A 23952-nucleotide genomic window follows, 5' to 3' on the forward strand; every position below is an offset into this window, starting at 1 on the left:
TGACTCACAAGCTGTTAACTGTATGTCGGCTCTTAAATAAATCTATATATTTTTAGAATTGTTTCAAATAGTATTTCTGTATCAAACTCATGAACTCAATCTCTGTATACTCTTTTGTGAGGAGTTGCAGAATTCTGGGGGGGTGGTGGTTTCCTGACCCTCATAATATCTGGAAGGTTACAGTCTAGTTAAACTTATTAAAAGTGCTATCTGGGAGATGGTAACATCTTCAAGTCGTTCCTTTCCTTTAGAGAGCGATAGCCTGGACCTTTAGACCCAATTAAGCGTCTTATAGAATTCGGCTATCTCTAACTTTAGTTGAAGGTGAACATCTGGGGAATACGCCTGATCTGGGGTAGCCCGAAAAGGGCTAGGACTAGTAATTATCCCTTCAAAAGAACCATCAACATTTAGTCTAATTCTACCCTTATGCAACTTATAAGTGTGACCCCTGGTCCTCCCCAACTTAGCTAATTGAAATAATTTGTCAGCGTGAACACAATCTAGTCCCTTCATTATTTTATGGGCCTTGGTCAAATCACTCCTGAGCCCATGTTTCTCTGAAGTATATAGACACATCTTTTTGAGCCTATCTGGGTCGCTAAATTGTTTTAAGCTGGGAATTGATCTCCTGGTCCTCTTCTGAACTTTTTCCAAATCTTCAATATCACCCAGCATGTGAGGGTCCAAAACTGGACCTAGTATTCTAAATGAGGTCTCACCAATGTCTTGTAGAAGGACAAAATTATATGTTTTGTTTTATACTGAATAATCATGTGGATGCAGTCCAGTACCATCTTGCTTTAGATATAACTTCACTGCATTTGTCATGAACCTTAAGTTTGAAGAGTTATGAACTACAACACCAAGGTCTTTTACTTTCACCACTGACTTCAATTCCCTTCCCTGTAGGGTGTATATATGTTTAGCATTAGTCCTGCCTACGTGCATAACATTACACTGGTCTAAGTTGAATAAAATTTGACAAATAGGCTCATTCCTCCAGCATATCTAGATCTGTTTGACCTCCTGTGCAGTCCTAACATTTACACATATCTTGGTACAATCCACAAACTTGTGGATCATTCCCCTAATACCTTCATCTAGGTCATTAATAAAGATAGTAAACAGCAAAGGCCTTAACACTGATCCCTGTGGGATACCACTGGTAATCGGTTCCCAAACAGATCCATAGCCATTGACAACAATTTTCTGCCTACGGGCATGCAACCAATTGTTAATCCATTGCAGTAGCTTCCCACTAATTCCACGAGGTTCTATCTTGTGTAGAGCATTCTATTGTGAGGTACCTTATCGAAGGCTTTCTGAACGTCCAGGTAGCCAATGTCTACCAGGTTACCAATGAAGTACTTCATTGGCTGTAAAGCGCTTTGAGACATCCGGTGGTCATGAAAGGTGCTATATAAATGCAAGTCTTTCTTTCTTTCTTACCCTCATTCACTAACCTAGAGACTTGTTCAAAAAATGATTAAGATACAACTTTCTTTTTCAGGAGTCGTGTTGAATTTTGCTGATGACTCCTTCTCTTATGATCCATTCAAGCATCTTACCTACTCCTGAAGTCAAACGAATGATTTAATAGTTCCCTGGTTCTGCCTTATCACCCTTTAAAAAAATTGTAACTATATTAGCATCTTTCCAATCCGAGCCCCTGACTCTAGCAAGCTGTTAAGGATATGGGCAAGGGGCTCAGAAATCAAATGTCCAATCTCTTGAAGGACCCTCGGGTGGATGTCATCTGGGCCGGCAACCTGATCTGTTTTGAGGTTCTTTATTCTGTCTAAAACAGTAACATCACCTGCCGCCACCCTGCATTAACCCATATGCTGCTAAAATCTCTTAGCCATGCCTTTGACACCTCCCGACTAGACTATTCCAATACTTGCCTGGCTGGCTTCTCATCCTCCACACTCCAAACTTCAGCTTATCCAGAATGCATGCAGCTCGTATCCTATCCCCACCAAGATCCACTCAGCCATCACTGCTGTCCTTGTTGACCTACATTGTCTCCCGGTTCCCCAGTTTAAAATTCTCAGCCTTATGTTTAAATCCCTTCATGGCCCTACTCCTCCCCTTTTCTGTAACCTCTTCCAGCCCTACAATCCCCCCAGAACTCTACATTCCTCTGACTCTGGACTTTTATGTATCCCTCCTTTGTCCCGCTCTAGGCCCAATGATCTAGAATTCCCTCACTAAACCCCTCTGCTTCACTCTTCTCCTTTAAGCCCCTTCTTAATACCCACCTCTAATACTTAATTCTTTGGCTCAGTATTGATTTTTGTCTGATTACGTCTCTATGAAGCATCTTGAGATGCTTTTCTATGTTAAAAGTGCTATATAAATGTACTTTCAGAAGCATGGTCTCATCTGCCCTGAACTTATATGCCACAGGATTATTCCTGGCTGTCACAGGGGACACCACAAGCATTAGTTAATTAACTATGCAGAGATGCATTAAACAAGTCACAGGTGCATTGTCCAGAAAAAAGACTACAATTCCCAAGAGCCACCTTGCAGCCAGAGCTCCAGTTCAAAGGATTGCTCTTATTTATTGATGCAATCAGTGTGTGCATGAGAGAGCGCCACATCCAGTGAATGAAATCCACAACTTTTTTATTGATTCAAGTGAAGACTGGGAGGAGACAGCCAGATAAGAATGACTGAATAAAAATGTGCTTATTTAATGAGTAAGGAAAAATGATGGATGGACTATAGAGACTCCCAGGAGATTTTGCGCTTTAATTCAATTGCACTCAAGCAATGGATTTGGTAGGGGAGAGTCTGAAAGAGAGGGAGAACATCAGAATTTTAGAGACAGGCAGAGACAATATCATGGGGACATCATCTCCTTCAAGTTACACTCCTTGTCATACTCCATCCTGAGTTGGACATATATCGCTGTTCCTTCATTGACACTGCATCAAAATCCTGGAATTACCTTTTTAAGTACTATCATGAGAGCATTATCACCACAAGGACTGCATTGGTTCAGGAAAAAGGACAAACACCAACATTTGTAATTTGCATAGTTGTGGAGTAGCTCACCAAGCTATGAGAAAAGGTTTAAAGAGCTAATCTTCATTTATCTGAAAAGTAAAGATTAAAGATAAGATCCAAGTGTTTAAAGCTATGCAAGCAATTGACATTGTGGAAATTGAAAAGTAATTTGTGAAGAGCTAGGAGCAAAGAACCAGGGGTCACATGATCATTAGCTTAGGCAATCAAAAGCTCGATGTGATCTGAGTCATACCTTTATTTTGCATAGTTGTAAATTTCTGAAATAAACGATTATAAATTATAGTGAGGGCTGCAGCTGTGTAAAATTTTATGAAGAAAATTGATAAATGACTGATTTTGGAGGGATGGACAGAAGGATAAAGCATTGAGACAGAATATACAGGTCCATAAAATAGCAGTTTGGTTAGTATTTGAAAGATGAAGATAAATTAATATTTCAGATTGGACCCTTCACCATAATGCTCTGAAATGTTAATTTATCTTTCTTTTCCAGATGCTGACGGACATGTTGTATATTTCTAGCATTTAAAAAAAATGTAATCTCAGATTTCTAGCACTTGCAGGTTTTCTTCTTATCTGCAGAAAATAAACTAGTTGCTGGGAGCTGGTTGAGCTGAACTACTTAATTTAATTCCCACCATTTTACTGCTTTTTATTTATGTTGTGTGTTTGACAAAAAAGTAACATTTGCAGTGCCAATTCATACAAAGCCCAAAGTCCTTTTCCTCCAATTTGGAATCTAGATTTGAAAGATCTATCTTAAGACTTAGTTTTATCCATCTGGGAGATGCAGACAGAAGCCAGCTGCTACATAGTGGAAGCCCCATTTTTCTGCAGAATTCCTACCACTCCTGCCTTTCATCACTAGTTCATTCGCCTACCTGACCTACTGGGATTTATTGTTCCACTACCAGCACAGTCAAATGAAAATCAAAGGAAGGATATAAAAGATTCATTTAAAATCAGAACAGTACATGCTGTCAATGTATGCTTTTAAACCTCCAACCTAGCTTTATTGCTGTGCAGCATCCACAGGCAGAAATGAATGGATGCCACTGACTACTATTTTTCTGGCCATGAGCACCATTCACTTGTACAGGCAAGCAGTGTGGATGTTTACACTGATGGCCTGTTCAGACCTTTCCTTGATATCGAAGAAGATCCAGAGGCAGAAACTGAAGACCACAAATGTGACTTTTGAACGACTGCTCTTGCATACTTTGCAGTGCTTTTGGATCAATGTAAATAGAGCAAACCCAGAGCACCAGTGGCCCTTCAAATATTACGGGCCCACAATAAAAACATGACTTTAGTATGCTGAGAGTTAAAGGAGCAGAACCAGGAATTAAGGACAAAACCTTTGTGGAGGAGGACCGCAGTGATGTCAGCATAGGGTGGACCAGAGAATACAAAATTTAATTTGCGCCTGCTTGTTTAGAGAACTGTCAGTGTGTCACTTCCATTAATGGAATGCACCAATTTTGAGTATTGAGTCTGGGTTATGCATCCACGGCTCAACAATAGCTAAGAAATTGAAGATGTAACATTTGTGTCAAGTTTAAATTATTGTATTGCAATCAATTTAATTTGAGGTTGCACCTGCTGAGAATTTGTTTTCTAAATGTAATTTTTAAAATTCATTATAGTGATAGTTTGTTAAGTGAATAACAATTGGTAATGCCATATTAATGTCCAATTTCCAAACTAATGGCCAATTTGCATCTTTGCAAATGCTAATCTATTAATTGTCCGATGCCTCACCTTCAAGAACCACATCGAGAAGACAAAGGCAAAAGTGAGCGCACGAAACAACATCCTGAATAAGCTCACTAACACAAGATGGGGAGCAAGCCCGAAAACATTGCGAACCAGTGCACTTGCTCTTTGCTATTCCACTGCCGAATATGCCTGCCTTGCATGGGAAAGGTCCACTCATGCCAAGAAGATGGATGCCGTTCTGAATGCAAGCTGCCGATTTATCACAGGTTGCTTAAAACCAACAAACACCAATAGCCTATATATCCTGGCGGGTATCGCTCCCCCTGATATAAGAAGAATGGTAGCCAGCAAGAAAGAGCGACTCCGTCAAACATCAGATGAGAGGCACCCTCTGCATTGTCATACACCTACACCCAGCCGCCTAAAGTCAAGGAAGGGCTTCATGAACAGTGTTGTTCCATTACAATCAACCTCATCTGAAGCCCGCATCGTCTTGTGGAAAGACCGGCTCGCCAGTCTTGAACAACCCCCAGCGATGGAAATTTTACCTGATGAAAGCCTTCCCCCAGGAGCTAATTGCAACTGGGCAATCTGGAAGTGCCTTAACAGACTTAGGACCGGTGTAGGTTGCTCAAAGGTGTCACTAAGCAAATGGGGATATTCAACCAGCCCGACAACTTGTGAATGTGGAACTGAGGCACAGACTATGCAACATCTCCTGCAATGCCCATCGTTAGAGGAACCCTGCACTGTTGCAGATCTTGCTGAATCCAACAACAAGGCGCAAAAATGTGCCCAGTTCTGGCTGGGCTATGTATAGACTGTCCGTGGACACAATAAGAAGAAGTACCAAATAACAACAACAACTTGCATTTATATAGTGCCTTTAATGTAGTAAAACGTGTCAAGGCGCTTCACAGGAGCGTTATCAAACAAAATTTGACATTGAGCCACATAAGGAGATATTAGGACAGATTGGTCATAGAGGTAGGTTTTAAGGAGTGTCTTAAAGGAGGAGAGAGAGGTAGAGAGGCAGAGAGGTTTTGGGAGGGAATTCCAGAGTTTAGGGCCCAGGCAGCTGAAAGCACAGCCGCCAATGAGGGAGCGATTAAAATAGGGAATTTTAAATTTCAGGCTTTGCTGGACAGGGAGACAAGAAGTGTATGTATTCTTCTCAGAGATGTACTTTGAAAGAAGTACATATGAAGTCTTCTGTAGTGCAAACACTAATTTATATAACATGATGATGATTTTGAAGGCTAGAACAATTTAAGATTGCTTATAGAATTTAGGGTATAATATTTTCACTAATTGGTCTGTGGATTTTAAAATTTTCATCCTTGTTTTCAAATCCCTACATAGCCTCACCATTCCCTATCTCCATAACCTCCTCCCGCCCTACAACCCTCTGAGATCTCTGCGCTCCTCCAATTCTGGCCTCTTGCGCATCCTGACGACCATTGGCGGCCTTCAGTTTTCTAGGTCCTGAACTCTGGAATTCCCTCCTTAAACCTCTCTGCCTCGCCACCTCTCTCTCCTCCTTTAAGGTGCTCCTTAAAACCTAGCTCACCGATCATAATGTTTCCTTCTTTTTGCCACCACGTCAATTGCTTTGTTTGATTACACTCCTGTGAAGCACCTTGGGACCTTTTACTACAAGAAAGGCTCTATATAAATGCAAGTTGTTGTTGTTAAAAAAAGAATGCAAATGTTGGAAATCTGAAATAAAAAACAGAAGTGGCTGAAAATGCACAATAAATCAATCTGCATCTGTAAAGAGAAAAGACAGGTTAACCTTTCAGGTGCAGACTCTTCAGTTCTGAACATATCTTTAGTGTGATGGTAGCTAAAAAATCACAGCTTGGAGTTTGGAGAAAAATATTGTGGAGGAGGACGACAGTGTTGTCAGGATAGGGCTAGATAGAGAATGCAAGATTTACTTTGCGCCTCCTTGTTCAGGGAACTGTTGGTGTGGCACTTCCATTAATGGGAGGGACCAATTTCGAATGTTGACCTTGGGTTCTGGATCCAGGGCTCAACAATAGCCAAGGGATTAGATAACAGCTTTGAAGAAGGGTCTCCATCAGAAAGGTCGACCTGTCTTTTCTATTTACAGATGCTGTCTGACCTGCTGTGTATTTCTAGCAATTTCTTTTTTTATTTCAGGGTATACAAACTGATGGATTGTATTACTGTTTTGTTTTATTTATTAACACCTGTTGTATCTCATGATTAATGATTAAACGCCCAATAACGAATGAAGTCGTTACTCCATATTTGTTAAGAACGTTCATATTTGCCAATTGTTGAACATTACGATCTCCTGAAGTCTGTTTTAGTTCCTGGAGCTTAATGGTGTTATTGCTATTCTAACCCTCCAATCTAAACGTACAGTGCTCTCCGCCTGTCAAAACGTCTCATCTACAATAATTGGGTGTCAAACCAAACGCACTCGTGTCGGTTCCACAACTTTGTCTCGCAATGACACAGGTTGTGTTACCTGTAATTTTACGTTTTGTAAAAATTCAAGAAAGTAATTCTATACCGAAGTACGTGGCACTGCCTGATGTAAACATGTTGGCAATATAAAACGGGTAATAAGATTTCTCTTAATAGTGACACATTACCCATTCGCAAATTGACAACCTTTAAGATTTAATCAAAGAGTTGTCTTCTTCAAAATAAAAATGGAAACCTAATTTAAGATTGGAAACGCTTTGTCTTGAGCACACCTGCAATAGCCAGTAGATGCTTTAAATAATGTATATATTGGTTTTCAATTCTGTTTAGCATTTAACATAGTTCCACACATGACCACATAAATAACGTGCTCAATATTTGTCCTATTTAATTTCTTCAAATATTTGAGTATACTTTTTTCTATTTTTGGCCTCAAAGAGAAAGCCAAACTACGAGTACAAAAAAACCCGAATGTGACTTGATGAGGTAACCGTGGTCCTGCCCCTTTAAATTACAGTGTGTGGCGATCTAAAAAAAGAGCGCAAGACGGTATAGACGGTTCCGCTCCAATTACTGCTACATTGTAGCAAAGGAATCTCTTCAGGAAATGTTACATTTCCGATTTTCATTTAATGTTTCTCCAGCGATTGAAGAACATCTGTGGCCACACGAGTATACACGTCATTAATAATTGGGATTCAAATAAAACATTTACTCCACAATAAAAACACGAGAGCAGGGTTAAATATTAATGACACCTCTCCCCCCCCCCCCCCAAGACTTGCTTTTATGAAATCGATGATCATTCGGCAATTTTGTACAGAAATACATATTCCCGCTCAATAAAAAAACCTGAAAAATGAAACGTATTAAATTCCCATTGAAGGGAATCGTCTGGAAGACATTGTCCAGACATAGATGGGCAAAGTGAGAGTGTACAGGGGAAAGAAGCGAGCAGAGCAGCGGTGCAAATAAATGCTTTCCAGTAGTTTTTGAATAAAACCCTTCAAGTCCGACTGGTCATTATTAAGCGTAACAATTGTTAGTATACAAATTATATTGAAGGAGATGATCAAGCCTAAAAACAATCCAGACTTGGACAGAAAGCCACTAAAGAAAGTGGATAAATAATAATACAAGCAAACACACACAAAAGAATATTACAGAATGCTCCTAATCCAGTCCGAGCGCCGGCTCTACAGCGACTTCTAGCGAAAGTACCGCAGCCCTTTATCCGAGTCTGCTGCCAGTTCGCATTGCTGCCTTCAGCCGACCCGATTCCCAGACCTAGTTAAGGGCGTGATTGATGGATGGATAGACGTTTTTCAACTCCCGATTTTAATCTTAACACTCCCCACCTCCCCCCCACCCCCCCGGACAATCTTTATTCCCGAAACAGCAAATTATTCTAAAAAAAAAGTCAGGACTGCAAATTAACGCCGAGACCATCCCGGGTCCTAGTGCCCGTCGTTATCTTCCCGCTGACTCGCCAAAGTTACCTCAGTCTCCTCTTTGCATCGTAGATCGATTTGTTTATAATTTGCATATTATAATTTGTGAGGGCGGCAAGACGATCACTATACGTGATTCATTAGCATACTTAATGAGTTATTCAACAACCGTTCTCACCATTTAAAAAGCCCCACCTACTTAAGTTACTGTTGGCCACACGTTCCCCAAGTGAGGAAAAGGTCTGTATTACTTTGACTGTTCGGGCAGGTATCTAAGTAAAACAATATACATCTAGAATTTTACATTATTCAGAAATGTGGCATCCCATTGAACACATCGAACATCTTACTTTCCATCCTGTCTTCATCGCTTCACATACTGTCAAGTATGAATCACCTTCAGTCCAGGCCCATTTTCGGTGTATTTTTATGGGTAATGTGAACATTTGTGGTAAGTAATATAATTCCTAAAATGCATAATATTAAGCAGAATTTGTTCTGGTTGCAGCTTGTCTTATAGACAATGTAGCCAAAGAGATGAAGGTGATATCTTCACGAAGGTGCCTAAATCGACAATGTAGTGTTGCACAGGGTTTTAAACCTAAACAAGTGCAATTTATGCGATAGAACTAACATGTGCCAGCTTTTATCAGAAAGCCGAAGGAACTTCATCTTTGAAGCTTTTCGTAGTCAAGATTATTTTATACAAATGGCTGCCAATTTCAGTGGTACCTTCCTATATAATTCTCACAAAATGAAGGAGTTGAGAGAAGTGAAATGTTTAATGCAGATCTACCCTCTTGGGCAGCTGTATTTCTGAAGATGTACAGCTAAAACAGTTTTCAAGAGTTTAAAAACATTTTCATTGTACATCTGTTTTGCTGGTCAACGGTATAGGTATTCTTCCAATTATTAAGGTTAAACATAATCTCGATCTGAGTGTGATTCTGATTGATTGCTGTTTTGGAGAAGAATCCAGAAGTGATGTCTCAGTGATATGAAAATTAATCTACAATGTTACTGATCCCTGATAAAATCAGTTAAAGACAATCTTAATCCGAAAAGTACTTTCATCAGAGATGAATAGCTGACATCATCTGAAAAGATTAATTTAAAGAGGTATTTAATATATATGTCCGATATAGTTTAAAAGGGCCGCTTCAAGTAGTTACATTTCTCCTCAAGTAACCCATGGGCACTAGGACCAAGAAGGAGCCTATATGTCGTTGGTAAGACTACCTTAAACCCAACCCATGCCTGCTTTTCTGCGCCACTCTGCGTGCTTTATGGAGAGTATAGTTCAGACGCAGATAGTACACACATTTCACAGTGGGGTCTGCGTAAGGAACACCTGTTTCAAGGCAGCCAGCAACCCAGCATTGGACTTGCAGATCTTTCTGCTGATGAAGGCGAGCGCCTGAAGCCCCAGACACTCTCCTGATCTCCCTCAAGTCTTTGGATAATAAAAAGGTGACGTTTGGGAAAAAAATAAGATCAAAGTTTTTGGATTGCCCCAGCGAGCAACGTGCGATCTATATTTTCTCAAGGATTCATGCTGATGTATGCAGTCTTTTATAGAGTAAAAACAGCGCATGCCTTTCTGGAGTCAGAGTCCATAAATTCTGACGTAGCCTTGTTCATCTAAAAAAATCCGATAACGCCGGGTTTTAAGTTGCTATGACCATCGTTATCTTCTTCCAATGGAGAAACTACGAATTTTTATTCTCAATGCAGCTGGATCGCCTGAAGATCAAACAGCCTGCTAGACCTGGGATTATTTAAAAAAAACAATATGTTAATGTGTGAGTATAAAGTGGTGGTTTCGTAGACTACAGTGATTGACCTTGAACCTGCCCCAAACCAAAACAGCATATCACTTTTTATGTATGTTTTAATGGATTGCAGTCAAAACAATTCATTCTAAAAGAAAAAAGAGGAAAACACACACGAGATCAATTCGGGCTGACACCTATATTATTATTATTCTTGTGTTTTTTTGTTGTTATTATCAGAAGCAGAATCGCCGGCGGCGACTGATGGCTCCGTTAGGTGAAGTTGGGAACTATCTTGGTGTCCAGGATGCAATACCTTTTGGGAATGTGCCCGTTTTGCCGGTGGATAACCCGGTTCTCCTGAGTGATCATCTCGGCCAGTCCGAGGGGGGTTTGAGCAGGGGATCAGTCACGGACCTGGCTCACTTAAAGGGGATCCTCAGGCGGAGACAGCTCTACTGCAGGACTGGCTTTCACTTAGAGATTTTTCCTAATGGAACTATCCAGGGAACCAGACAGGATCACAGCCGATTTGGTAAGTAGCAGAGAGACAAAGCACCTAATTGCACTTAAGTAGGTCATAAAAGAAGCGTCTTCTTATGATTTTTTTCTCTTCATGACAATGCCAGATGGAAGAGTTTAATGCAGCGAGGCTCTACCGTGCGAGCGGACAGCAGTCGGAACGTATTTTGATTCCTATAACGTGATCTAAGAATATCAGACATGACTAAATGATAGGATCATCGCATTAATTTAGGTGTATAGCCGCTGGTAATGGCAAATTAATTTTAAACGCATCAGTACATGCGCCTCCGTCTGTACCTACCTGTTTACGCGAGGATCTGACCTAAATTTCGTTTAGATGACAAATAGAGAAATAACTTTCTAAAATGATAGGCTGCGAAAAATGGACAGGTTATATGACATAGGTACATGTATGCATATATAAAAATAGATTCTGGCTAATGGTGCAATGATATAACCACACTGTATCATTAATTTAGGTGCCTAGCTATTGGATGATGACTAAGATGCGTTTGCTTTGGAATATGTGTCTGCGGCCGTCCATCTACCTGTTCCCGCGACCTTTTGCGTGTGATCTTATGTAAATGTCATTTACGAGGACGGCAGACTCGAAACTAACTTAAAATGTATGTTGTTAGAACATGCAGGCATTCAGACAGGGTTGCCCTATTTGTACAATTATAATCGGACAGGTAGACTGTAAAATAATAATCGGCAGCTTTGTGCAGTCAAAGTTGGCTAGGGATTGCAAACGCAGTGGATTGCTGCAATCATATGACTCACTAGTGGAGGTGATTGCTGGGGAGATCACAGCGAAGACTTATTTAACACATCGCCATACATTTTTAATCAGATAGTGTTTCCTCAATATATTTTTGAATGTCGAAATGCAAAAGAGTAAATTGGGCCACGTGTGCGCGATGACCCTGCGATGAAATTGTTTGTCTTTATAGTTGATTAAAGGCGTATTTTTCTAAACATCAAAAGCATCAATTTTGGTCATCAGGGGGTAAATGTATAGTTTTTGCTGAGGGCTTTGGCCAAGCCTCTCGCTCTGGGTTCACGCCTCCAGCAGGTGTCTGTACGGCGGCCGCACTGCTACATTTCCAGAGAGAGGGAGAGGGAGAGATCCCCCGGGTCCTAACGCACGTCGTAACAAACCATTTTGGGGAGAAAGTCAGTGTTGCAGGGGATATCTCTATTTCTTAAATACAATAAGATCTAATCTACTGGGGTAAAGCATATTAGCAAAACAAGAGACTCGAACAGACAAGAGCCCCAAGATGAAAGCGGAGAGAGGGCAGAATTGCTGCAGTGATTATCATCTACACTCAAACGCCTTGTAAAATGTTTTTAATAAAATAAAATACTACATTTGAAAAGAACTTAGTACACGGAGACTAAACATTTTCGAACAAAGTAGAGTTTTAATTGATTTTTTCAGTAAGCAAGTAACATTTGGCACAGGAATCCATTTCACCCATCCTATTTGAGGGGTGGGTGAGACTGAGAGGCGGGGAGTGAGGAGATGGGTTGAAGTAGAAACTGAATGTGGGAAGTTTGATACCTGGGCTGATGCGAGAATATAATCTCCCCACCCCCAGATTCCTGAGGTTAGTCATATCGCTGCAGCAGCCTTCTTTTCCTTTGCGCAGACTTTATGCTTTTCCAAGCCAATGTATTGGCACACCATATTTTACCTCACTCCTGTCAGAATTTCAGGAGATTCTGTCCTTTTCTCTTTTTGGTGAAAGTCTAGATTCTTTGTTCCCCCGTCCTATCTGTCCCCACACCAAGCGCACCCTCCCGTGTATGCAGTTGCCTGGCGCTGCTTGTGTTAAAGCAGCTGGTGTCTCTTTTACTGCAGTGCCTCCTGCCCTCGCCTACCTCTGCGCTGGGTGACACGCACCTGCTACATTTCATAAGTCGTTTGGTTAGATTTAAACCCACACAATTTTTAACTTGACCGATGTATTTTGTTTTACTCTCCAGGGTTGTCTTTTTTGTAACTAGAGACATTAGACATCACAATCGACTTTTACTTTCTCAGTCTTATCCTGAAGGTCATAGTTTTTCAGCAGCCGATGAACAGAGCACTGCAGTGAGTGTTGCGTGACAAGTCGGCCAAGTAACTGTATTTAAATCGATTCCACTTGAATCGACTAGGGATTTATTGCGTGAATGTTGTTGTTAATAAAAAAGTATATATTATATTTGAAAAACAATATTGAAATGTTGAAGGGCACCAGAGAAGGTAGCTAATGTCTTGAACTCTCTGATGGAGGAGGTAGGTGAGAGTGGGATTATTTTGCACTTCTGTTAATTGCTGTTTCATGAAGTACCCCTAAATTCAGTGCAGCACTTCACAACTAAAATGTGTGGCGTGGCCTCCCACCCAAAAAAGATTAACATTTCAAGTAGATGGTCACCAAAGTGGAAGCACTAACCGTATTGCTCAGTTTTACATTATGGTAGATTATTGACTGTTTATATCTTACATTCGTTGCCATCCTATACACTTTGACTAACTTTCCTCCTCAAATTAAACAGTTAACTGTCAGTGCAGAGTCATGTCGGATGCTTATTGCATTTGGTGCTGGTTTAATGTTTAACTGGCAGTACAATCGTGTTCCACAAAAGAATTATTACAATCAGTTTACCTGCAAACTCTAAAATGAACTGCTCTTTTAAGCGTGCAGTGTTGCGGTTTGCTGAATGTACTGCCGAAAAGACATTTGCGGGGGTGGGGGGAGGTGGCTGCTGCGTTTCGGCAATGTGCAGCATTTTTTTTTCTGCAAGGTCTCAACCGCTCGATATGCATCAGTAGCTGCAGCGTATCCGTGGCTGCCTTGTATAATTGTTGCGTTTCTACAGCGAGCTTTGACTGCAAGCTGCACATACGCCTAACGCTGAATGTATAATGCAACATTCTTCGATTGAGGACACTTTCCAGATTGAACTCCGCTGGGAAATTCAGTAACTGGAAAGTGTAGGCGTGTCTTTTGTGTCAGCAAAACTACCGCGTACAAAAGCTGACGAAATATTCAGCAGATGGACGTGTTCTGAATAAATACCACCTTTTAAATTAAAATTAATTCACAATTTCGCAAAATTATTTTGAAGTTCAAACCTCAGCTTTTATTTAGCCTCATTATTGATTCAAATGTACCAAACTTCGGATATATAGCTGATTGAAATTGGATAAAACATTGCATTTCCTTTTCCAATTGCAGTTGCTTATGGAGATTTAGTACTAGAATCAAGGACTAGAGAGCTCTGAACACGCGCAGGGTTGCCGGCGCTAGGACCACGAGGGAGCCATCGGTTTATTATGGGGGCGTTCCAGGTTTAATACCTTTGTACTAATGTGTGTATTGCATATTGTTTTCCTCCATACCCGTTATTCATTCGACCATATGCTTTCAATTAACCAGATTTATTCTCCTATAGATACACTTAATTACATTTTTAGTATATCATTTAGTCTTGCATTGGTATAACAATGGGAACAATAAGACTAGACGCGCCCGTAGTCATTCATCATTTATGCAATAACTGAAGGTAAACGACGCAGGCGTTCAGTGATCTCACTCCATTTTTTGAAGTCGCGCATTCTGTGCTTATACTGTTAATATATTGGGTGTGGCATTGATATTTCCACACAGAGTCTGTGTTATCTGTTCTAAATACACGGTGACAGGGCAGAGATCAGTGGCATGCGGGAGCAGTGTGTGGGGAGAGCTTGGTTTCATTCTAACTTCTGAAGGAACCGAACACCCAATAGCTCAAGGTGTCAGCTGAAAAAATATCACCCAGAAGCGCTCAAAGCCAGGCGCTCCAGTTGGCATGCCAATCACTTCCTGAGCGCCACAAATAATATTTTAAGAAAAAGGAAAGACAGTTATACCCGCGATGCAAGCCCCTCTCACTATTTGGGGAGATGCCTGCTATCTTTGATAAAGCTGAGGACCACCCTTTGTGCTTTCAAGTTTAAAATCTTTGTATTCACTTTTCTATTGTTATGTTATCAAGTTAACTGCTGGAATACAGACAGATACAGAGCAAACAACTGAAAACAGTGCGTTTATTGTCTCAATGACCCGCCATCCAGAACCAACCTCACCCCAAAACCAAACAAAAAAACTAAAGGGTCAGCTTTAATTTTTATAAGAAAAGTATTTTGTGTGGGAGATTGATTAACACTTTGGCTATAATTTTCTTTTGAGTGGTATAAACCCACCCATGAGGCAAGACCATCTCTTTTGGTTCTACACCCCCCCCCCCCCCCCCTCACATCCTCCCTCCCTACCTGAGCAATGCACCTCTTCCACCTGAGAGAGCAGAATAGCTTTCCTGCTCCCCGGCCACAACGAATGCTGCTCTTTACCAGCTGCCAAGAGCTATGGTGAACCCAGAGACATTTCTGTTTTTTCCCCTCACCACTTTAAGGAGAGAGTTGGCCTGCACTTGGTGCCTTTCTGCTTAGGTTGGGAACTCTGAGAACCCCCATTCCATGACATTGTGCTTGATGCTCTGTCATGCTGCACCACTGGACTGATTCCATCTATATAATATACATCACCAATTTTAGTAACCTTTTACAATCTACTTTTGGGAGGAGCGTTTTCCATCCAAGTGCCTGGCTTCAAGTATTTTTAGGTGATGTTTTTTCTCAGTGGACACATTGAATTATTGAGTATTCAGTTCTTTGAGGTTGGAACAAGGCCAAAATTCTTCTCTCAATACAGTACATTGTAGCTTAGGGTGTGCACCAATCAAGGACCAAACCTGGGACATTTTTGGGCTGTATGGCTCAGTACCGTACCACACATTACAATCCCCTATTGAGCCTTTAGGGGAGCTCCACAATTTAAAAAAATATATAATTTGCAGTGTTGTGAGAAAGGTACCCACAAATAATTAGACAGTGTGTTGTGGTCTCAGCTGTCCTGTTGCAAAAGGCAACAAGTGCAGGTCAGGCACTTGCCCATGAGAGGGGTTGAGGGAAGTGGAAAGAGAAAACAAAAGATATAGTCACCCTGGACTCTGGGTTCACCTCAGGCATCTTATAGTAGTCAATTATGGAACTGTTTTGATTGAGACCCTGGAGTAGATTACCTGACTCCAGGCTGAGATGGGAGCATGGCACGAGGAACAACAGAGGGTAAACCTGGGATAAAATAAATATCATACACATTTTTCCTGCTCTAATTTCCTCCGATTCTCTCCCTGAACCAACCCATGCAGCTTCATGTTAACGACAGCCCTCCAGTATCGTGCCAACTGGCCATTCTGCAGGGTATGTCTGGATAGGGAGTTCTGGTGAGGGTTGGGGGGAGGAATTGACTGCTGGGTCCAAATCAGTTGAGCCTGATTCTGTTATTACCCAATGTCAATACATGTGTACCCCCAAAAGGTGTTGCTGAATTGCGATTAGGAACTGGAACCATGGTAGATTTTTTTCTTTCCTTCCTCACCTAGGGATGCTCAGTTTAGTTTAAGTAGCCCCACAGCTGAGGTCAGTTAACTCAGTACAGACCAGGGGTCAAACCTGGAAACTTTATGGGCTGTTTGGCTCAGTACTATACCACACAGTACATTTCTAGGCAGGTTCTAAAAACTTTAGTTTACAGCACATAACAAAATCATAATCACCTCCCAGCACACTGCTGTGCTGCAGCCTCTCAACTTGTTTTTCATACATCGTCATCTAATTGACCTTCACTTGACCTTGAAAACTGAAATTCTGCAGAGGTTTACGTGTCGCCTTTTGCAGAATTCAGATCAGCTGTTTTCAGCTGACAATGCACATGAAGTTCCATGAGACAGCTTCCATGAAACTATGATGTATAGCCTCTTCATTTTATGTTTCATAATTTATTTGGCTTTTCTTAGTTTAGGGTGTAAAAGGCTGTATATTCTGGCAACTGTCTTAGTTAAAGTCAATAATATTTTCCAACATATATAACTTCTGCTTGCATCACAATTTAAATCAATTCAGTTTGAGAGATACTAAAATGGGTCCATTGAACTGATCTTAGTACAATCACCTTTTTTGTGTTGTTGACAGACCATCCTGTCAATCATGATATTCGTACACTGCAAGTCTGAGGTCAGAGCCAATATCCATTATTAAAAAAACAAACAAAAAAAGAAAATTGAGTTCAGCTTTTAAACCTCTAAACATGTATGATTGAGACTAAGTGATCCTGGCAGTACCTTCCTTTTGGGAGGAAATAAAGTGCCGTTGATTAAAAAATATATATTTTAAGAGATTGCTCAGAAGTTAGTAATTGCCTTTTCAGTTTTATTGTTTCAATGATTTTAAAATATTGTATTCAGGGCTGCATTATTTTAATCTAAAGACAATCATTGCTTCATGCTCACGCTAATTTTAACTCCGCTTTAACCATAGTTGATTTCTCCCAAGATCCTTGCTGTAAATTGAAGTTGCTGTTATCGGGATTTCACCTTGCTGGCACTTGCTGCTACTTGATCCAGCACTTTGTACATGGAGTTAAATTACTCCTTAGCCACATGATTTAAAGTAGAGTAACCTCTAAGACCCAGTACAGTAATACAATATAAAACAAATGCAATCTTTGTTTCAGCAGCTGACAGACATTACATTAGGGTAATTCCTCTGGCTATAGCTATGATGGCATGTGCTTTTCAAATAAACTGGCATATGACCAGGCTATTAACACATTTGGAAATTTTATTTTGAAGCGGTGGGCTATTAACTAGTGATTAGTAGCAGAAGCTACAGAAAAAGAAAATAATGCAAGGTCACCTTATAACCCCATGTACTCTTGAAATTGGAAGTCATAGTGGACTGCTTAAATTTCACATTGGTTTGCCAATGTAAACTCATTGAATTTTGAATTGTGCAATAGTGGCAGCATGAAGTAAACCCGCCTCAGTAGGAGGTTGGGTGGAAAGACCAATTCAGAGGCAGTGCAATGGAAATGCCCAACAGATTTGTTGCCATATTCCGTTTCATTGCCATTGCCACTCTGCTTGCTACATCCATTCCATTCCACTAGTTGCCTGTTCTAGTCACCATCTATTTATTGGAATTTTTTCCCTTACATATAAATGCCCGTTTGATGTAACTATAAATACTGCATCTGATTTAGGTATGCAAACTACATTATAAACCAGCACACAAAAATTTCAGCTGAGAGCTGGTAGTGTAAATGGGGCACTTCTGCTCAATTCACTAACATAGACTTGTAGCTAGGACTCAGCGTAAGCATAATAGGGGCACATTACAGTAGAATGAACTTTCTTTTAATGAGGGCAACATTCCCTCTTTTTAAAGTTTATTTCTCCCCTTTACCCAGTTGATGCCATGCCAAAATATTTGTGGTTTAGGGACTGGCATTGACTGCCAGGCTGCAGTCAATGCTGTTTTATAGCTGTCTGACAGGAGTTATGTGAAAGCTGCCTACAGATGACTTCCTGTACAATTTTCCTTCCCTCCATTCCTCCCCACAGTGATGCGGCTTCAATCAGGAGCTCAGTGTGTGGGTGATCAGGGCAAGAACCCATGTTCCCCCCACACTCTGTGCTGCTGTGAATTAGTTTCTCTGCACCACCACCTGATACACTTTGTTATAAGCAGTACAGCTTGTACTTAATAGGAAATTAGTGTCACGGAAACAATTAGGGAACAGAATTGTGCATTGAAAGGTTTTGCTCCTTTCAAAATTTCTCTTGTTAGATTTTTTTTCTTAAATATAAGTAACTGGCTGCATATATTAGATTGTTGTTTAGTTATCCAAGTGCTTAAAACATTGTTTTGATTGTTTAAATGCCACTTAAAATACCAGTGACATGGATTTGACTTGATTAAAGCTGCCATGTTGCAAATTCAAAATGGCAATTTTGACTTGTGTCTGTTCTTAAAACTGGAGCATTTAATTTTCAGGTTGTGTACCAGCAGTCACCACATTTCTGCTCATTTCGACATTTAAACATTTACAACTGTATTTTAAATACATCGGCTCCACTTACTTTGTACCTGTTTTTAATGAATCCCTACCTATTTAAATGTCTCATTATGTCCTAATTTGTATCCAAAAGTGCATATGCTGTCAGTCACATGGAATTATTATGCATTTACCAACACAAATGCAATGTAGCAATGTTTATTGTTGAAGATTCAGTAGGTCTTTATGTTGTTAGGATGTCATACATTTTGTACCAATATTGATAAAAATGTTACTTTTCATGTTTTTCACTGAGCAGGAGTTTTCTAGATTTTTTTTGCTGAAACTCTGATACTGCTAGATTGTAAATATCATTATGACAACCAAAAATGTGACTCAGAAAATTCTATTGCCTGGCTTTCCATGAAGGCAAAATCTATTGAACTGGATTCTCAGTCAATTGGTCTGTTGTCATTAACCAGGCATGCTGTAGGCACCAGAAGTCACCATCATTATGCTGCGCCCTCTGCCAGCTCCTGCAGTTGTGTCCCCAATGTCATTCTTCCATTCAGGCCTTCTTGTACATTGTCCCACCATCTTAGCTGTAGTTTTCCATGTACTCTTTCCCCAGCCAGGATGTCTACCACCTTCTAAAGACATTGATCTTCAACTGTATGGCGCATTTGGCTTGCTCATTGAAATCTATTTACTCTGTTTCTTCACGCAGCCACTTCTCTTTCAGCACTGTCACTCTGCCCTCTCAAATGATACCAATAACCTCCTTACACTGTACATTTCAAGGGCATCCAATCTTCTATAATGAGCCTTCATCAGGATCGAGCTCTCAGCGCCATACAGAAATGTTGCATATGTGCCAACCACAAACTCATGAAAGCTGACAAATGGTTTTTAAAATGCTGATACAGTCCTGAAAAAGCTGACAACTCAAAAGTTGACTTAAATGTAGGCATAAAGGTTTTCCCAAATATCAAGTAATAATCCACAGCTAAATGACATAATAATGTAAGTAGTAGAAGGTTATAAACTATAGAAATAAATAAAAGAAGAGCAACCCATTACAAGTTCATGTTAAGAACATAACGAGTGAATAAGTTGCGACTAAGGGAAATTTTAAACACTTTTGATACAGGTTCTCCACCTTTAATTTCAAAACAGATAAAATAGGTTTGCTTAAAAAAATGTTTGTAGACAAGCTCAAAAATAACAGTCACATAATAAATCAACATTCCCCCATTTAATCAATTTAATTTCTGTGCACAATTCCTGCTTTGCCTCACTTCCCAGAATGATGAAAATAATTAATTCAATCTATTATACCCCATTCCAAGGCTACAGGTCAGTAATCTGTGCCAGTCCCTGGATTGCAGGGCAGTCTGTGCCATTCCTATATTACAGATCAGTCTCAGTCTCCCATCTCCCCAGCCTGATTAGTCTTTTCCTCTATGCCAAACAGTATAGAGAGTTTAGTAGGTCCTTCTGTCGGATTTTCTATGTCTAATTTCTGTGAGTAGATCATCTCTGTCCTATAGGCTATATCCAGAAAATTGCAGGGCATTTGGAGCAACCACAGAAGACTGTCCAGGCAGCACAGAAAGTGTTGATTTTTGTCAGCAAACACTAACATGCTGACACAACACTGCAAATGCTGATGTCAGCCTAAAATGCTGACATTTGGCATATATTGTGTTCATTTGGATACTAACTTTGTACACTTTCTTTTCACATCTCAGCCTATGTCCCTCCTTCTCCAGAGATGTTGCCATAGTCTGTCAAAACATTGGCAGCAAAAACAATGTAACTCTTGATCTCTCTCTTGAATTCTCTTTGCAACATATAAGACAGAAAGACCTGCATTTATATAGCGCCTTTCATGACTTCAGGACGTTCCAAAGCGCTTTACAGCCAATTAAAGACTTTTTGAAGCGTAGTCAGTGTTGTAATAGGAAACTTCTAGATTATATAATTTCTAAATAAGCTTATCCACTATCTTCTCATCATGAGTGCTCCATTTCTTTGTCCTTTTTGCTGTTCCTTGCATTATGGACATAATTGTTGGTTTTGGGAGTATATTTATTCTGCATGCTCAGCATTATACTTTTTAGGTGTTGCATTTGTCTTCTACTGAAGTGTTATTGAACAATCTCCTCCAACCTGTTTGCTTTAATTGTTCTTTAATTTCATTGAATTTAGCCCATTTAAAATTATGTACCTGGCTCCTGGTTTTAGGTATTTATGACTCTCAGGTCATGTTAAACTTTATCATTCTGTGGTCACTGACCCCAGGGGTGCTAGGACTTTCCTTTCCTATACACTATCTGGGTCATTTATAAATACCAGATCAAGGTGAGCATTGCCAATCATTGCTTTCTTGATGCACTGGGTCAAAAAGCAGTCATGGACTACATCAACAACTTAGGTTTTTCTAGTTTATATTTGAAGTCTCCCATTAAAATAACTTCTTTGTTCTCACATATCCTTTCTATCTCTTCATAGAGCAAATTGTCCTCTTTTGTATGCTCACCAGGTGGTCTATTGCATACCCTCAGTGTTAGCTTTGAATTTTTTTAAACAATAGTGCTTTCTAACCTCATAGGATCAACTTCTTTTACCTCCCAGGTTTCCCCTGATATATAGGGCTACACCACCAGCATTTTTTTGTCCACATTGTGTTTTCTAAATATTGTATACCCCTGAATGTTATATTCATTTCCATCATCTGGATTAAGCCATCTTTCTGATATTCCCAACACATCAGAGTTCCCTACTTCCACAACAGCCTCCAGTTCCAGCACTTACTTCTAATGCTTCTAGTGTTCATGTATACACATCTCATCATAGATTTGCCTCCTCTTACACTTCCCCATGTCTGCATATTCCTGGTTTCTGATTCTGGCTGGGTATCTGTGTCCATATCTAACTGTTGACTACCTTGTCCCCTACAATCTGTCTTGTCTGGAATCCTATTTCCACCCTCCCCCCCCCCCCCTCCACCTGTCTAGTGTAAACGATTTTCTAGTGCTGTCTCAATGCTCCTCGCAAGTCTCTTTGTCCTGACTTAGTTTAAGTGTAGTTTGCCTCTCCTGTACCAGTCCTTTTTTATTCTGGAAGATCTCCCTGTTATTTATGAAGGTAGCATTGCTGTTCTCACACCAAGCTGACAGCCATTCATTTATCTCTTTGGTTCTTTCGGTGAATTCCCCTCCATTCCCAAATACTGGAAATTTACCAGAGAAAATTACTTTGCATCCTCCATCTTTGAGTTTGGAGTTAGTCTTCATATATGTGGCTTTTAAGGCCCCTATATTACTTCTCCCTGTGTCATTTACCTCTATGTGTCCACTGGGTCTCTACCTGTCTGCTTCAGTATACCTTCTATCCTTCCCTCAAGATGTACCACTCTAGCTCCAGGTAGATAGCTCACTTTCCTGAAGGTATTGTTCTTACGACAAACATATTTGGCTGACCACTTTCCTGAGAAAAGAATCACCAATGACTACAAGTTCTCTGTGACTTGCAAACTGTGTCTTTGTTCAGGCTGTACTCCCTTATTTTTGAACAATCTTTACTTCTGGGATCTTGTATCCTTCTGCATAATTGGGCAGTGCCTGATATTTGTTCGCTAGAGCGACCTCTTGGGTAACTTCATAGGTTTCCTACATTTTTTGCTTCCTTTATTAACCTTAATCCTTCCAGTATTTCCATTACCTTGGCTTCTTTCAGCAATTGTTCCTTTGCTATGACAACACTGCTCTTAATTATGTTGGTCTCCAGCTCCAATCCCTGAATTTTCACCTTCGAGGCCTGATGTTAGCCGGGCCATATCACTAACCTGAGAATCTAATACGATTCACTCGGCCTCAAAAATCCCCTTGCTTCTGTCTGCACTTGTATGTTCCTGCAACTTGTGTTCTAAGGCCATAACTCTTTCTTTAAGCTTACTGATTAAGAGACAAATTTTACATCTTATCCCTCCACTACTGTATTTGCCTTTCTCATTTGTGAACATTCCACAACACACACACTCTAAGGTCTCCATCTTGATTTTACTTCTTGTGGTTGTTCTCCTTCTAGTTATATTTCTCCCATTGCCCACTTTTTAATCTGAGGTGCTCCCTTTTGAATTTCCTTCTATCTGATGGCCACTTTTAATTTTGACTTCCCTCAGATGTTTTGTTTACTTTTCGTTTCCCTCGTACATGATTTATTTAGCTTATTTCGGCGATACTCTTCGTCATCCATTTCACACAGGTGTTCTCTTTCACCTTAGCTCCTCTCCACTGCACCCTGAATTTCTTCGGGGCTTTCCTTTTAATCTACTTCTGCTGTCACAGAGTACGCAGCCTCTGCCCTGCTCTTATAGCCATGGTGTTGATATGGCTGGTCCAATTAAGCTTCTGGTCATGGTAATTCCCAAGATGCTGATGATGGAGGTGCTGTTGAAGATCAAGGCGAGATGAATGTGCCTTTTCTTATTCAAGGTGGTCATTACCTGACACTTAAGTGACGTGAATGTTCCTTGCGACTTGTCAGCCTAAGCCAGGTCCTACAATGGGTTGTTTGATTATCAGATAAGTTGTGAGTGGAGCTGAATAATGTGGAATCATCAGTAATCAGCCCCGCTCTATGATTTTATGACAGAAGGAAGGTCATTGATGAAGCAAATGAAGATGGTTAGACCAAGGACACTTCCCTGAGGAACTCCTGCAGTGATGTTCTGGGGTTTCTGCAATCATAACCAGCCACTGGAGTGTTTCCCCCTTGAATCCCATTGTTATCAGGGCATTTGGTGCTATACTCAGTTAAATGCTGCTTTAATATTGAGGTCTACTCTCATCTCTCCTTTAGCATTCAGCTCTTATGGCCATGTCTGGATCAAGTCTGTGATGAGGTCTGGAGCAGAAGGGTTCTGGCAGTATTTGGACTGAGCATTAGAGAGCAGCATATTGGAGAGTACGTGCCACTTGATGACACTATTGATGTCTATTTCCATCACCTTACTGATGATTGTGAGGAGGTTGACAGATTAGATTT

The 23952-nt window shown here is 40.4% G+C and overlaps 1 protein-coding gene across 2 annotated transcripts in view; it reads left to right on the forward strand.

Annotated features, from left to right (window-relative positions):
* Positions 1-9950: 9950 nt before the first annotated feature.
* LOC147111863 (fibroblast growth factor 9) overlaps positions 9951-23952 on the forward strand; it is a 59609-nt gene continuing 45607 nt past the window's right edge. Inside the window, exons 1-2 of one of the 2 annotated variants that reach the window (XM_085999184.1) lie at positions 9951-10471; positions 10682-10976. In XM_085999184.1, coding sequence (XP_085855310.1) covers positions 10706-10976 — 271 coding nt within the window. In that variant the 5' untranslated portion in view covers positions 9951-10471; positions 10682-10705. The remainder of the gene's footprint in view (positions 10472-10681; positions 10977-23952) is intronic. The other variant, XM_085999185.1, reaches the window with a different exon arrangement.

Source organism: Somniosus microcephalus, chromosome 10 (assembly GCF_052327205.1).
Source record: "Somniosus microcephalus isolate GS21.2 chromosome 10, FLI_Smic_1.0, whole genome shotgun sequence".
NCBI classification, from domain to species: domain Eukaryota; kingdom Metazoa; phylum Chordata; class Chondrichthyes; order Squaliformes; family Somniosidae; genus Somniosus; species Somniosus microcephalus.